The sequence below is a fragment of the Xyrauchen texanus genome, chromosome 18, assembly GCF_025860055.1.
Source record: "Xyrauchen texanus isolate HMW12.3.18 chromosome 18, RBS_HiC_50CHRs, whole genome shotgun sequence".
NCBI lineage: Eukaryota > Metazoa > Chordata > Actinopteri > Cypriniformes > Catostomidae > Xyrauchen > Xyrauchen texanus.
Window position 1 is genome coordinate 39,401,146 of NC_068293.1, and position 17,903 is coordinate 39,419,048.

The 17,903-nt window shown below is 39.0% G+C and overlaps 1 protein-coding gene across 2 annotated transcripts in view; it reads right to left on the reverse strand.

Annotated features, from left to right (window-relative positions):
* hdac4 (histone deacetylase 4) overlaps positions 1-17,903 on the reverse strand; it is a 259,844-nt gene that overhangs the window by 126,969 nt on the left and 114,972 nt on the right. Inside the window, exon 1 of one of the 2 annotated variants that reach the window (XM_052148119.1) lies at positions 6,824-6,973. The exons of the other annotated variant lie outside the window; for it this stretch is intronic. Coding sequence (XP_052004079.1) covers positions 6,824-6,827 — 4 coding nt within the window. The 5' untranslated portion in view covers positions 6,828-6,973. Of the gene's footprint in view, positions 1-6,823; positions 6,974-17,903 lie in introns of those variants that run through there. 2 annotated transcript variants of the gene reach the window in all.

Sequence of the window (17,903 nt, forward strand, 5' to 3'; positions counted from 1 at the left end):
ACTGAAATGTGTTTGTATCTTTTAAGTCTAACAGTCTATAGTGCTGCTGAAATTAATCAATGCTCTTTTCTTTCCCTGGCTCGTACAATGATCTGCAAGAAAATTATCTTTATATTCAGGCAAATAGTGAAAGACTATGTCAAAAAAGCACTTTCCACCAATAGGTAACAAAATAGGACCCCAAAATAAAAAATAAGAGACAAAATGAATGCATAATATATATATACACATATACACACACCGATCAGCCACAACACTGGATGTTTTTTGTTTCTGGCACCATTCGGAGTAAATTCTAGATACTGTTGTGTGTGAAAATCCAAGGAGATCAGCAGTTACAGAAATACTCAAACCAGCACATCTGGCACAAACAATCATGGTCCAAATCACTAAAATCAAATTTTTTCCCCATTCTGATGGTTGATGTGAAAATTAACTGAAGCTCCTGACCTGCATCTGCATGATTTTATGAACTGCACCGCTGCCACACGATTGGCTGATGGATAATCACATGGATGATTGTTGGTGCCAGATGGGCTGGATTGAGTATTTCTGTAACTGCTGATCTCCTTGGATTTCGAAATGAGAAAGTGTACTGTAAGTCAGATAACCACTCTCTACAATTGTGGCGAGAAGAACAGCATCTCAGTATAATATTCTGAGATGCGGGTTGAAGCTGTTTTGGCTGTATGAGGGGGACCTACATAATATTAGGCAGGTGGTTTTAATGTTGTGGCTAATCGGTATATAAATATACAGTACTGTGCAAAAGTCTTAGGCTCATAAGATGCTTCACAAAAACATTTGTCTTAAGATGGTTATTTATACTTTCAGCTTTGGTGTGTCAAGACCGGACCTCAAACCCAGAGTGTGCTGCTGGCAACCCAGAGTACTAACCGCTATCCTATGGAGCTGTGTGGACCCAAATTGCAGAGAATCACAAGAGGCAGGACTTGGGGAAAACAAACTGTCTTTACTTAATGTTTTTCTTGAATAAACACAAAAGATCAATCATCAAAAGTAGGGCTGAAGAAAGTACAGATCCTCAAAGGCTTGATGCTGGCAAAACATGTCCAAAAGCATAGAACAAACTTCCCAATCCAGAAGGTCAAAAGATATGGAAGAAAGTCTGTCAATGTAATCAAAAGTAGGTCAAACAGGAACAGCAAAAAAAAACTTAAAGACTGAGCAAAGATACAAACAAAAGCAGGTCTTATATAGACACATACACACACACTAACAAGCCAGGCACAGGTGATATCACTGAACTAATAATGAACAGGAAATTAGGAGGAAGTTGTGGTGTGACAGTAATATACAATGTAGACTTTCTTTTGCAAATAGAATAGATTAGAATAGAAAAGAAGAACAGGGAGCCCTGCAACAGATGTCAAGGTCCCCACAGAGCCCCCCACTGAATAATGAGTCAGTCTGGGATTACAAGAAGAGACAGCCGAAATAGATAGAAGAACTAGGAACATTCTCCAAGAAGCTTGGAGCATCCTATCTGCAAACAATCAAGAAAAAGTTGCCCCCTCCACTCCTCTATATTCCTGACCTGAAACCCTGAGTGTTATCTAAAAGCTCTGCTAACTTTTCCACCTTGACGAATGGGGCTCCACTCACAGGCCTTGAAATTTATTCCATTAATTCAAGTGCAGAGAAAACCACTGGTCATTGGCACCCACGATTTACTCGGAGGCTTGAGATGAATACACAATTACAGCCTTTCATGCTGGGAGTGCACAGTAATCACAGCTTAAAGAGATGTGCATTGAGATGCTCTCTTAAAAGAGAAAACCAGAGATCTTACCACTATCATCGAGGTGTGTCTGTTGAATCTCACGTTATCGTCGACATCACCAATCTACTTAGAGGCAGCCAACGGTGAGTCAAAACAAACCGAAAGAGTGCATACAATGAATGTATAGACACACAATTCCACCAAATGTGCCAATTTGAACACTGTCCTTCATACCGTGCCTACTTTTGAAAGCATTGTCCCATCAAAAGCTCAAACGGCAATCAAACATGACATGTTTACAGTAAACAGAGTCTAATGTATAGCCAATCTCACAAATGCTGCCATCTGCAATTACCCACGGACCACCATGGCAATGGGGTTATATAAGCCCACTCCGGATCAGCTAGCACGCTTAAGTGCCTTCACACAATGTTGTCCTCACCCTCTTTGAAATAAATGACAGCAATCCACCAGCAAGTCCTGACTTAACCGTCACCCTCATTAGGGTAAGGTGAAGGGGTCAACAGCGAGTCTTCGAAAGGTTGATAGGCAAACAATGGGATTCTAGACTGAATAATGTACTGTCAAGTTAATTTTGAATCAAAAGGAGGTAAAACGACCAATTTTCTTTATTAAATTGATTAATTACTATACATGACTTTTTTTTTTTTTTTTGCACTTCAGTTTTGGACATTTAGGTTCCTAAAGATTGCATCAAGACTGTTTGATCCTAGTCACGCGATTCATGACTGTGAGAATGTTAAAGGCCAAAGCACACTCTTTAAAAGTATGTAAATGCAGATGCATCTAGCTACACAAGCTCTATTTTAGTGTGTTGTTGCGTTCCAAAATGTGTCAGACCATAACTCATAACACAACACAAGTACGTGCTGCATTCTCAATGTTGCCACAAGGGGCACTACAGCAGACATTGGTGTGAATTGTTCACTTCTACAGTGTGCTTTCTCTTTCAAACAATTGTCAACTACTGTCATGGCAGAGCAACATGTTAAAGTGTATACTCCTAAGCAAGTTAGAGCCAATATACTGTATTTAGGCTATAGCAACTTACCAGTGTCTCTTAATTTAAGTTTGTTTCCATGAATCAGTTCAAACCTCCCCGTTTTAATGAATCAAACCAAAACTCTTATATTTGGTTAGTCTCAGAGAGAATATATTCTCACAGAGAATAAATGTTGAATATCATCAAAAGGTAATATTGAGGCCTAATTCATACTGAAAGTAATGATAACTGAAGTTCAAATTTAGCTGGTCCAAAAGAAACTGTAAGCGGACTTTTGACAAATATAGCTCTCTCTCTCTCTCTCTCTCTCCCCCCCCCTGAAAGATTAGGTATCTTGTGCTTATCCATACTCTACCTCTAACAAGTTGCCTAAGGCATTTCCCTCCAATGGTGGGAATGGCCATCAGCTGGAGCTATTTTTATCCTCGGGTCCCCAAGCAGAGCAATGGCTTGACTCGACTGGCCTCTCCTCCATAAAACCTCCTTACCAGATGAGGATTAGGATTAACTTGTGCTTCCAATCCATGACATTGATATAATAGATGTCTCACTCAGGTCAGGTGTAGTATGGCATGGGACCCTCGAAACAGTAGCAGCTGGATTTTAACAACCAAATCAACAGTGTCCTCAAGATTGACCAATCAGAGTCTGTGGACTGTCCTTAAATCCTCAGGACACAGAATGACCAGAGAGGAAGAGAGTGAGGATATTGAGGTGGAAGTTGTTGCAAAATGCTCACTCGTTTGCACTTTTATTTGCATGAATACACAATTTATCTAGATTTCGAATGCTGAACATTCCCAAGAGTTCTCTTTGTAGTTTAACCAATGAAATGCGACCAAGCCATCATTTAAAGAAACAAACACTGATGCATTTTGCACACAAAATTGGAAAACGCCTTCTCAATCACGCAAACTGTAATCTGACTGGCTGGCACAATGCAAAGCTTGCCTGGTCAGTGTTATCAAATCTTTGAAAAATATTTTGTAAGAGCTTTGTATGAGGCACTTTGTAGCAAGTAAACTAGATTTCCACATTTGAAGCAGGATTGTATATTCCGCTTTGATCTTGAGTTTTGTCAGTCAAACAATCATTACAGCTTACTTTTAAATGGATTTAAAATCTACATGTATTTCTGATCATTTCTTCAGAACAGCCTTATAATTGTGGTATCAACAATTTCATATAAACCCGCAACTAAACGGCACATAAAAAACTTTTTTTAATTGCTCGCTTTTCTTGTCAATCAACTACATTTCCTGTCAAAGTGCAGACAATTTTGACAGTCAAATCGCAAAGAGTAGATTGACTTTTCTTTAGCCAAAATCGGTCAGCTCTTACAAAAATTCAAAACACTGCCCCCCAGTGGCCAAAGCGATATGTGTGGTTTGGAGCATGGGCACGTGGGAGCTCTATTTTCTGGGTACAATCTCAAAGGAGGGGCACCAAAAGCAAGTTTAGAAGTAAGCAGTTTTCTGATGTAAAGGCACTGCAGTAATAAAGTGAAGAGGAATGCATGTTTTACAAACTGTTCCCCCAAACCTAAACCTAATTATCAGTGTGGTAAAAATTTAATGTTAGAGGGACGAATGAAATCTCTGAATCACTCTTGATTATACGAATGCGATTACTTCCTGATTTCAATGCGGTATCCAAACCCGGGTCTTCCACACTGCTAACAGTGGCGTGCATTTGGTCGTGCCACAAGGGAAGGAAAACATGTTGATGCTGATGTAAACATTTCTGAGAGGGAATGCCACTTGTCGGTGAGTCGGCATAGTGCAGCCACTCCTAGGGTACCAGAAGTATCATAAACAACATTATGACTTTCCATGTAATCATGTTGCCAGGTGGGCGGTTCTTGCTCAGAATAAGCAACAAACTGGAAAAGACACTACGCTGATACTTGACGTGAAACAAAACAGTGCTGCATATGCTGGGCTGTTCTGTGCAGGCACTGGCCAACAATCACATCTACTTTCAAAAGAAATAGGAGAGAGAGAACAAGTGAGCAAATGCTTTTTCAGATGTCAGATGTACCTGGCACCCTAGGTAGGACATTGCAGGTGTCAACATATGAGCCGAAAGTGTTACAGAACACCACAAAATGGCCTGGGCTGCATTTCCCAAAAGTATCATAAGCCAAAGTAGATCATAGAAGCCACTGGCGCCAATTGTCACTATGATCAACTTAAGCTTGCGATGCTTTTGGGAAACGCAGCCCTGATTGCTTCAGCAATTGTGTTTTACATCTTAAATTAGCTTTTTATGACACTATCAGTTAGGTTTAGGTTTAACGTTTAGGGTCAGGAGGTAGGTTTTGTTGATTTAAAACTCAACAGAGCATTAACTTTAAAATCCCATTTGTTTGGGAGAACATTTAACTCGCTATTAGCGCCACTTAGTGGACAAATCAGCTCAGAACTGCTGTAATACGTGTCATAAACAATGTAATCTAAATCTGCAAAAATGTTGCATACTTTTTATGAGATCACGCATTACTTAAGACACTGCCCAACACATTTACGACAACCCCTCTATGAAAACAGGCTTATTACAATATAACATTATATTGTAATAAAAACCTCTCAGACAAATTATAACACTGCAAAAGACACCAAAATCCTAATTAAAGGAATATTCTGTCATCATTTACCCAGGCTGCTCTAAACAAGTTTGACTTTCTTCCATGGGGAAAAAAATGACGATACTTTTATGGTGCTTTTGTGTCATTTTGGAGCTTGACGGCTCCAGTTTTTATATGGACATTGCTCAAAAACTTCATGGGGGGAAAAAAAAGCATATAAACCAGGTTTGGAACAACATGAGGGTAATGAGAGTAAATAATGACAGAATTTTCATTTTTGTGCGAACTCTTCCTCTAATATAAACAGGAAAAAACAAACCAGAGGTAAACACACTCACAACTTGCATCCTCTTCACACAAAACAAACTCTCAAATCTCTCGGTTTCATCTGATCCTCGTCCATTTCCTCATTCCACCTTCTCAATTTCCTGTGTGCTGTATCTTTCCATTAGGGCCGGGCAATATGAACAAAATCATATATCACAGTATGAGCAATTTTTTTATAACAGCTATCATAAAATGGGTTCTACATTACATAACCATGTGGTAATGCCTAGTTTTGGGATAATCTGGTTGATTAAATACTTTACAAATGAAAGGTGCCTAATCTCATTTGATAATTTTATTTGGAACATGATGGATGCAAACCAAAAGCTAAGATTTTTCATAAGAAATGTAATCAGTGCTAAAACAGCTTCACTTTTGGCAATATTACAAAACAAATGTACTACTCTAAATTCTGATTGGGTGAGACACATCCAAAGCAGTCACCACACATCAGTTGAATTCTATATTAACGCGGCAAGTTGCAACGTTGCTCAAATAAACTCAGCTTCATGTCAGAACATTTAATGACAAGTTCTTTTTCATCTCGACTTGTTTGGGAAAAGTCCTGCTCTGTATTTTTGCACTACTCCATGCATCTTTGTCGCTCTTATGTGTAAATACCATAAAGTGGTCCTGTCCAGTAACATATCTTAATATATTACTGCAGTATAAACTGTATAGAAAAATCTCTACTGTTTGACACATTTCTACCGGCATAACGCCCAACCCTAGTTTCCAACCTCACCAGACAGACCGTCCTGAACAGAAACCCTGCGGCACAAACACAGCCAAGCGGAACACCTCACACACACACACCTCACACACACACACACACACACACACACACACACACACACACACACACACACACACACACACACACAGAGAGAGCACAAAACAGTGAAGGACTGCTAATAAAGTGTATTGAAAAGCTCTCAACACTGTCTCGCCACTCAATAGAGAACGTTCAAGGATGCAGCATGCATGTACAGACACCAACACACCCACACAAGAGTGTTAGCATATCTCAGCACCGTGCAATAAAGCCAGTGTCTCTACACACCCGTTCGCCCACTCAATCTCCCACACACACACATAAATGCACCACACACAGTACACACTGTACGGAAACCCCGCTTACCCATCAGTCCCTCAAATCCACAGCAGGAGATGGCAGACACCGAGCCGGAGGGGTTACACACACTCTTGGGAAACACGAGTACTCAAGCAGCGTGCGACACATGTAACAGCGCTGACTGTCTCTTCCTCTGTCTTTCAGATTCCCTGTCTCTCTCTGACTGTCTTCCCTCCGGCTGTGTCTGTATCTCACTCCGGCACTCTTGCCCCTCCCCTTTCTCCCTTGTTCCCTCCCCCCGCTCCACTGGTGACATCACAGAGTCGTTGCAGGCATGCTGAGTGTTTATGTGCACTGCTGTAGTTTCCTGGAACATAGGGCAGATTCACAGAAGGTCTTGGATTCTTTCTCCCTCATTAGTGCACTACTCTGATGTTTACACGGAGCACAAAAGCAACGCCCACTTTTTAAGCAGCCTTGGTTTGGGAAGTAGCTTTCCTTCATTCATTTTCAACACAGTCATTTAAAAAAATAACAATAAAAATAAGACTTCTAAGGCTCCAACCAAACCAACCAGCTGAGATTACTCATAACATGTGAATCAAAGCTAAATACTTTTGAAAATCAAGAGATTCATTTGAATTTTAAGTGTTTGAAAACGGTCATCACACTGTGCAATTAAAGGAAAAGTTCACCCAAAAATGGAAATGCTGTTATTATTTACTCATCCTTATGTCGTTCCAATCCAAACCCCTATAATTTACTTTTTGCAGAACATAACTGAGGAATATAACATCATAAAAGTAATCCATGCTGCTTCATTTTACCAAGTCTTCTGAAGACACACGATCACTTTGTATTTTTCGCTATTCATTATTCACTCTCAAATCAAGTATACTGAGCCCACATAAAATATGGCGAAACACCAATAACATGAAACCTCATTCCCATTAAGCATTGCGAATAGCACAATCTAAGAAGAAATGGTAGCATAAGTTGTCGAAAATAAGTGGGAAATACCATATAATTGAAGAGATAGCAAAACATACAGATATAGAAAATGGTGTTCACACTGAAATTGGTCTGCAGCGACAAAATGACCGCGAGCCAATCATTTTCAGTGATAGTTAGTGATTTCTGGCAACATGAACGTCAAAGAGTGCTGGCAAAACAAAGCTGAACTTCAGGCAAATGTGTCAAACAGAAGGACATGTATGTTATAATTAGTTAAACAAACATTGCCCAAAAATCTCATTCATGTTTCTGCAAATGTGTGGTCACGATTGGTTACGAAACAAGTTAGAACCAATGGTGTTTGGGGGCACTTTTTGACATCAAACTTGAAATCAACCAAGCAGAGTGGAAGACGTTCCTCCCACGATGCTACTATAAGACTTTAGAAAATGTTGTACGTAGCACCAAAGACATATTAACTAGTTTGATAATACTTTATGGTTTTTTTTTTTTGGTCCATTTTAAGCCTTGAGTCCCACTATTATAAGTTCTTCCATTGTACCATTCTTCAAAACATCTCCTTAAGTGTTCCAGAGTAAATCCTATGAGTTTCAAACAAGATGAGGGTGAAAAAATGATGACATCTTCCATGTTTGGGTGAACTATTCCTTAAACTTAAACTAGCAGTGGGATGGGAAAGAAAAGTGTAATATTGTACAATCACGTCTCATTTGACTAACATAACGTTCCCATTCCCGAGCTCATCTATAGAGCTCCTTTGCAGCTCCACTTGAGTTATTCATATTATTGATTGATTGACTCATCGGACAGGAATATCCTGATGATCATGAGCTCAAACCCTTAACGGCTATCGATCTTCTCCAGCACATTGTTTTGCTGAATTACTAAAGCCATAATTCTTAAAGAATTAAGAGACTTCTTGCGCAATCGCTAAAACCAAGACGAGAATGTTCACTATTGCGCACACACATAGCATAGGAAATTGAGAGCTTATTTAATGACGTAAAAACATCTGGCATTAGTATCCAGAGCCTAGCCCATTTGTCTCCTAAATAATCTAGACGTTGGTTGTCATTTTTTGAGAAATAAAAGTGATTAGCTTCTTTGAATAATTGAATGTGATAAGAATGTAAGAAGTTTCAAAGCATTATCAACTGGTTGGTAGACAGAAGCAAGGGGGGGAAACAATGTTAAATAAAAATAATAAAATAATTATACTGAAAACTAAAAAGGCATATCCACTTTTACAAGGAAGGAGAACCAGCTTCCAGTATATTTTATTGTTGATGTTAACCTGGCAACCTACAACCCATTTGCGCTGTTGTTATTTGCGCAGGTAGTAGACGAGGGAAGTTGAATCAAGCATCACTGCATGGCTGGACTGGTAATCTGGCATACAGGGCATTTTCCCGGTGGGTCAACGCACTTTGGGGCCGATCAGGGGCGGACTGGCCATCGGGAAAACCGAGCGCCACTGAGGCCAAAGCGTGTTGCACTGATTTTAACATCGGACACGTTGGGAAAAATGACATTACTCAGCACATTATATTACAACGGCACAATTTGTATGTATTTAACCTGCCTCTGCCATCCAGTAATCCCCCCCTTGCATTACTATTTATTATAATTTTTTCCATCAATTAATCTGTCATTTGCAAAAAGCTAGCGAAATTTGAAAGATGGTAAATGGTCTGCAGTTATATAGCACCTTTTTTAACCTTAATGTTTACACTGTGTCCCATTCAGCCATTCACACACACATTCAAACACCAACGATGGCAGAGATGCCATGCTAGGCACTAGACTGCCATTGGGAGCAATTTGGGGTTCAGTGTCTTGCCCAAGGACACTCTGGCATGTGGAGTCATGTGGGCCTGGAATCAAACCGCCAAACCTGCGATTAGTGGCCAACCTGCTCTACCACCTGAGCCACAGCTGCCCAAAAGATGTTCAAATATTGAGTCCTCGAAAACCAAGAATAAAACTCTGAAAGTAAAAAGGTCCTATAAGATATATTTGCAAAAAATATGTCATTTGAGCAAGCAAGTAGCATATCTGCATACCATAGTAGCCAGACCATGTTTTTCTTTGCTTTATGGACATAATAGACACGTAAGGACAATCCCAGAAAAATCAAATCCAACAGTTCTGAATTTAAAATAAATATTTCTAATGTAGCCTTACCATAGAGACCCTTGGTAAGTCAAGAATACTGTTTCGAACAATGTGTTTTAATGTACTGGCTCAATAATACTGTTCATTTCTATATCAATAAATAAATACAAAAAATCCTCCCTTGGCTTTAATTTGGATTAAAATTACATTTTATAATAGCAACAAAATATCTGTGAATATATACGGAATATATAGTATTATATTTATTTGGTGGGTGGAGACAGTGGGGGTCAGTTGGGGATGATGTCGAGGTCCATCTTCACGGGACAGGCGGGCTTGTCAGGTCATGTTTGGTAAAGCCTGATGCTTAACAAAACAGAAAATCAAAGCCACATTTACTTCTGCTCAATGTTAATCAATACACACTGTGTAGAGATACATCCAGAGAATCAGGGAGAGAGAGAGAGAGAGAGAGAGAGAGAGAGAGAGAGAGAGAGAGAGAGAGAGACAGAGAGAGTGTGTACTGAAATATTTATCCTACAGTTCCCTTTCATACAGCGACGCCAAGCAAACAATACCACATGGCCAACACCCAAATGGAGTGCTTTTGGATCCTTTACAAAGAGCCTGAAGCATTACAACTCAACTCAGAAATAAGGAGAAAATACAACCGCAACTCACATCTAAACAAACACACTCAAATAAATCTCTTCTACTTCATAGAAAAGATGAAATGTAATCAATAATCTCATGTTTTTGATTAGTCTGAGAACCTAAAGAGAGTTTTGAAGAGACTTTTGCACTTTAATTGGATGGCATGAGCAAAATCTTATATTATAGTGCGAGTAATTTTATAACGATAATCAGAATACAGCTATTTTTACTTGCAATTTTGCTGAAAAGATCAGAGCATGGCACAAGCCATGACGCCAACACATTTCCGCTGATAACAAGCATATAAACACACAGCTCCGGACATAAATAGACTACCGGTATATCTAAACCTCAGTGGAGGAAAGAGTCGGAGTTAAGGGTTCTAGCAGCGTTCATGATGTAGGGAGGAGTGCTTTGATTAACAACAAAAGTGTTCATTGAAAAACACCTGGGTTTAATTCATCTGGATATCGGCCAAAAAGTGAGTCACAAACAGTTCATGCAAAGCAGGACAGACCGTTCATGGATTATGAGTGGAAAGGACTTTTCCATGACAGCTTAACTACCCATGATGGCCTGGAAAGCTTCCAGATACAAACTCCTCCATCCTGCCTGGATAATTTTAGTTCAAACAGCAGATCTGCTCTGATAAACAAAAAGAACGAAAAGAACGAAAAATAACCACAAAACAAAAACCTTAAAAGTCATTGGAAGAGGGGACATTTTACAGTGTTTAGCCAGGATGTAGGTGTTGAGGTGGTCGTAAATGTTGATGGAGTTCCACCAGAATATTTTTACAGATAATCTCACTTTTATTTAATCGGTTAGTAGTTCCTTAAAGATGAAGTGTGTAATTCTCCAACATAAAAAAAAAAACGATCAATATATGCCATTCAAAGGATGATTCCCCCAAAAATTGTGGCACTGTGATGCTAATCAAACACAGACACAGCAACATTGACTCAACCAATGGCATGAGTTTAGGGCGGGGCTATCATTTTGCCCAACCAATGGAAGACTGTTTGAGGACCAGTTTGAAAAAGGTTATATTTGCAATTAGTTGCACAGATATTACAAACGTCACCTTTAATTTTGGGTCAATGATATTTGCCATGCTGTAATTGTCTCTTCATCAACAAAAACAGATAACCCTTTACAATAGCTTCTATACGTTAACATAAGTTGGCAATAATTAGACAACTTGTACAGCATTTATTAATCTCAGTAATGTTCATTTCTACATACACTAATAAATGTTTTACATTCAAAGTTGTACACATTAATATTAAAGATCAGCAGTTACAGAAATACTCAAACCAGCCCATCTGGCACCAACAATCATGCCAAGGTCCACATCACTGAGATCACTTTTTTTCCCCATTCTGATGGTTGATGTGAACATTATCTGAAGCTCCTGACCCGTATCGGCATTTTCTTATGCACTGCATTGCTGCCACACAATTGGCTGGTTAGTTAATCACATGGATGATTGTTGGTGCCAGATGTGCTGGTTTGAGTATTTCTGTAACTGCTGATCTCCTGGGATTTTCACACACAACAGTCTCTAGAATTTACTCAGAATGGTGCCAAAAACAGAAAACATCCAGTGAGCGGCAGTTCTGCAGATGGAAATGCCTTGTTGATGAGAGAGGTCAACAGAAAATGGCCAGACTGGTTCGAACTGACAAAGTCTACAGTAACTCAGATAACTGCTCTGTACAATTGTGGTGAGAAGAATAGAATCTGAGAATGCTATTCTGAGATGCAGGTTGGTACTGTTTTGGCAGCATGAGGGGTACCTATACAATATTAGGCAGGTGGTTTTAATGTTTTGGCTGATCGATGTGCATAATAAAGCATATTTACAAATTAACATTGCCAATCCAGTAACACTTTACAATAGGGTTTTATATGTTGTCATTATTTAACTACATTATTTAAAATTAATTAACAATGAACAATACTTTAAAAGCACTAATTCATCTTGGTTAACATTAATGTCCACATATACTAAAACATTTCTAAAATTAAAGTTGTGTATGTTAACATAAGCTAATGCATTATGAACTAAAATAAACTTCCAATGAATGAACAATTTTTATTTTTTATCAATTAACAAAGTATAAAATAATAAATGCTTCAAATATTATTCATTGTTAGTTCATGAAAAAGAATGCATTAACTTATGTTGTATTATAGTATATAGTTACATTTATAATGAATAATTATATCATCGCATCAAAAGTAAAAAGAACCCCATTATAATCAATGACGCTGTCTACACTGGAAGCTTCTGTTGCAGAGCGTCTGTCATGCTGACAATAAACAGGTGTCCCATTCCAATTTGCACTGCACGCGCTGGCGCTACTACACAAATTAAACAGTTAAGAGCGTTCGTGTCGACGCGTCCGGTGTAGACAGGGTGTTAGTGTTAACCAATAGGATTATTATGTGATTATCATCATCATCATTTATATTAAAATACTCATGAAATTACACATGTATTGTTGAAGTTTCAATAAATAGCTTGTATTATATCAAAAAGCAGAAATTCAAAATCAATAAATGCTGGTTGATTTCTACTGGAGATAAAGTCACTTACTCTGCACCACTTTAATAAGCTAAAATGGGCTTATGGAAAAGACTCCCCCACCCCCACCCCATTTTATTATTTTTTTAAAGCGATGCGGGCCAGCATGGTAAATAATGCAGCTCCCCTAATGATCAGCTCAGAATGCAGAAGTCTGCAGCCAGCCACAAAGACGAGAGAAATAAATAAAAGATGGATGCTACAGTATAAACAAGGAGCCTCACTTTACTCTGAAATATACACACACACACACACACACACACACACACACACACACACACACACACACACACACACACACACACACACACACAAGGAGAGCAAGAAGCAGACTGCTAAAGAATTATGTTTTCATTCTTCCCCCTTAGGTCACTAAAGCCCAACTCCAAATATGTGAAATACGGTGTCATTTATTATTGATTAACACTATTTATAATCCAGCCTCTCTCTCTCTGTGTGTGTGTGTGTGTGTGTGTGTGTGTGTGTGTGTGTGTGTGTGTGTGTGTGTGTGTGTGTGTGTGTGTGTGTGTGTGTGTGTGTTTAACTGTGCAGCTGCAAACTCACAGGCCTCTCAGATGGACCAACGTTTCATTATAATAAAAAATGTGATACCAGGGAGCAACAGTGCCCATGTGTTTTATAGTCAGCAAACTTGACAAGAAACAATTTTTTAATGAGTTGAAAAAAGAGACAATTACTTCAGCCCATTCTGACCAGAATATGTGTGAATGTTTGATAGAGCAGAATAAAATATGAGCAATATCAAGTCAGTGAATCTTCCACATCACAAGTCGGAGAAAGAGAGCACATACAGTACTACAAGTTAAAAGTTGGATTCACTTAATTATTAATACTTTTTTTCCACATTTTAGAACAAGTCATAAGTCAAGTCAAACACTGTGAAATTACACAAATAGAAGTATAAGTATGTATAAAACTCTGATTTTAAAACTCAATGCTCCTTAAACGGTTTTCCTTTCCTATCCTGTTCAAATCATTCTCAATTAACCATTTCATTTTATACAGAAATTTACACACACAAAATAAATACAGACAAGTTGACACTAAACTGTTTCTACGATCATAAGAAACAAATGCATCCAAACGTTTGTTTGCTGGTCTATGAAAACACACAGGAGAACTCATGAGACGTGAGATGTGTCCAAATGTGTCTTTGCATTCCACACAAGATACAGTAATTGCAGCTCTTCAGGCAAAGTTTGTAGTACTGTTAATTTGCTCAATGTGGCTAAATGCTACTTTGGATAGCTCTATGCTCTTGCATCACTGTCCAAGCCAAAAAAAGCATTAAAGACAACCGCACAGGTTTCAAAGAAGACAGAACGTGATTTGGCACACTCTTAAAAATAAAGCTGCCACAAAGAACCAAAAAGGATGTTTCAGCAGCAATACCATAGAACCTGTTTTGGTTCCACAAAGAACCTTTTAGTTACAGGTTCTTTGAAGAACCATTTGTTCCTTAGTGCCACAAAGAAACTTTTCAGGTACTACAAAGAACCCTTTCCAAATGCTCTTTGTAGAACCACAAAAAACAAAGGTTCTTTATGGCACCAATTGATCCCATACCCATTCATTTATGCTTTTAATTTATGTTAACCCTTATAAATGAAAGGGTTAATATAATTACATTAATTTGTTAAATAAAACCAGTGGACAAAAAATACAAAAAATCCAGGAGTAACAAGACTCAACATATTATGGTTAACATGTGTATTGCCTTTACAGTATACATGAATAATACATGCATGAGAGACCATATGAATACTAGACACTAACGTTTCAACAATCAACACAAAATTGCATATTACCAAACAGTGCAACACAAAAAGCTTCTTTTTAATGGAAATACATACTGAGAAGAGGAACATTTAACTTTTGAATGTATTTCATCAAACATGCCACCTTGTAACAATCAATCACTGCATTTAAGGAACATGAATGCAACTGGCTTAACTATTTATCTTTTCCTTTGAAACAGGGGGGTGAAGGAGAATATGGCTATAGTCCTTAACAGGTAAACACTGGATTATACTGATTACATGACATCCCACCATTATGGAAAAACTCAAAATATACCACTGTGACATATAGGTTTTCAACAGTATTAATCTAGGATAAACTACAAAGTCAAAGTATAAAAAACAAAACAATATATGCTCTGGCAGAATTTATAGAAGTAGGCAAATATGGAATTAAAACTCTTTCACCAGCAATAAGGGATGGGCATTTTGGCCATTGTGTCTACTCGAGTACTCAGACTAATTACTCATTGAGTACTCAAGGGTCAATTACATGTTCATAACTGTGTTTTTACATTTACATTTATGCATTGGCAGACACTTTCATCCAAAGAGACTTACAGTACACTTATTACAGGGACAATCCCCCTGGAGCAACCTGGAGTTAAGTGCCTTCCTCAAGGACACAATGGTGGTTGCTGTGGGGATCGAACCAGCGACCTTCTGATTAACAGTTATGTGTGTGTGTGTGTGTGTGTGTCCAAATATTCGCTCTAGTGAGGAAAGCCGCGATGCTCTGTATTGTTGTAGCTGTGATACATGAAGCGTTCCATTCAACTCAGAGTCTCAATTTCCATCTTTCAACTGTGCACTTTATATCGGATATCTAACTCGGAAACTCGAGTGGAAATCTTCATTAATTTCGGCAAGATGCAGGTGTGCGTTACGTCACGCAGGGCACGTTTGTGTTTAGTTGTCAGGTAATTGTCACTGAATTTCGAATTAAGTGAAAAGTCACATCATGCGTGATAACTATCCATCACCGTTTTCATGATCGATCATCGGCTGTAGCGCAGGTGGTAGAGCAGGTTGTCCACTAATCGCAGGGTTGGTGGTTCGATTACCGGCCCACATGACTCCACATGCCGAAGTGTCCTTGGGCAAGACACTGAACCCCAAGTTGCTCCCAGTGGCAGGCTAGCACCTTGCATTGCAGCTCTGCAGTCATTGGTGTGTGAATGTGTGTGTGAATGGGTGAATAAGACGCAATGTAAAGCGCTTTGAATACCGCTAAGGTTAAAAAGGTGCTATATAAGAGCAGACCATTTACCATTCATTGCTGCCACGTCCGAGTACCAGAGTCCTCGAGTACTCGTGCCCATCCCTACCAGCAATAATTTAATTTCAGAAGCATTTTTGCCCCAAGCCTGCATTCATTTCTGACTCATGCCCCCAGAGAATTGGGCCATCCTTACTGTCGGGCTCTGTTTTATCACATCATATCTAATTAGGACACAGTGTAAGTCAAATTCATTGAGAGGTGCATTCAAAGTGCCCAGCCTACTTCAGTCTACTCAGGGTCTGCTCTCAACCGGCTCCTTTTGTTCTCTCACACTTAGATGTCAAAACAACATCAATGGCTGTTTCTCCTGCAAGTACCACATGGGAGGAAAGATCCTCATTCATATTTACTCAGTCCCTCAGGCTCATCACACTCTCTCTAGCTCTTCTTGAGGGAGTGAGTGTGCTGTTCCATTAGCCCCATGGTGTCTCCACTCAAGAGGATAGGGGTGGAGCTCCAGTTCCCTGTGGACACTCAGTCTGGTCCGGCCTAACTGCTGAACCTCTCTGGCTTTAACCTGAAGCTTCAGAGCAGTACAGATTAGGGCTGGGCGATATATGGATTATTAACAATATATTGTCGATTATTTAGCTGGACCTTGAGATAAAAAAAAATTAAAGTGTTTAATTCTGACATTTATTTAAATGTTGCCTCGATCATATGGCTAAACCCAAAATTACGTAATAATAAGTCCCCTTTCTGCTGGTCAGAGTGGATTGTGAGGGAGGTTAATACCCTCAGTGACCTATATGACCAGTGTTGAGATCTTTTGCAAATTTGGTCCAACATTTCAGGATTCCCAGATCTCAGTTCTTTAGGTATTTAATTAATTATAGCATATAACGTAACAATATAAAGAATAGTACACCTGCTCTGTACTATTTTTGGGAGTAGCATACACACCCCTAAAGGGTCAGATACTCTAGAAGTGGTGATTATTGCTTTTAGAAAAGGTCATGAGGCATCAGTGTATTACTCCCTGTTAATTCAGAGTCTGGAGGACGGAGCTTCAACTTCTCTCAAGAGATTATGGGAAAAAGATTTAAACTATTCCAATAGGAGTGTGGACTAGGATTCTAAAAACATTATGTCTACATCTACAGATTCAACTGATGCAATTTAAGATTTTGCATAGATTATATTGGACACCCTCTAGATTACCTGGTCTAGATAGACCTGGTCTTAAAGACACACTCACCTGCTTGTGATGCAATTCATAAGACAGGGACACAACCCATGTTTTTTGGGGATGTGTTAAGATACAAGAATTTTGGAATTTTGGAGATTTATGTGTGACGTATTGGACACACAATTTTCATTTTGCCCCAGACTATGCATCTTAGGTGATGGAGCGGTCATTCATTTTGGGGATAGCCACTTAAAAAGTTGGGTGCTAAACGGGGTTATTGTTGGAAGACAAATTATTCTTAAGGGGTAGAAGATGGCTGGGGCACCCTCGTTTCAGGAGTGGTGCGGTGTGATGGGCAGGGTGGCTGCATTGGAGGTGATTTTAGAAGGTTGGGAAAATGGAAGTTGTTTAATAAGAAGTGGGGTGGATATTTGGCTTTTTTGGAGGGTTCTCGGGGAGGGCCAGTGGAGAGGGATTTTTAATTTTTTGTTTGACGTGTATGTGCATTCTTGTTTTTTGAAAGCATATTTTCTTAGGCTTTTTATTTTTATGGTGTATTGTAAGTGGCCACTGTAGTGTGT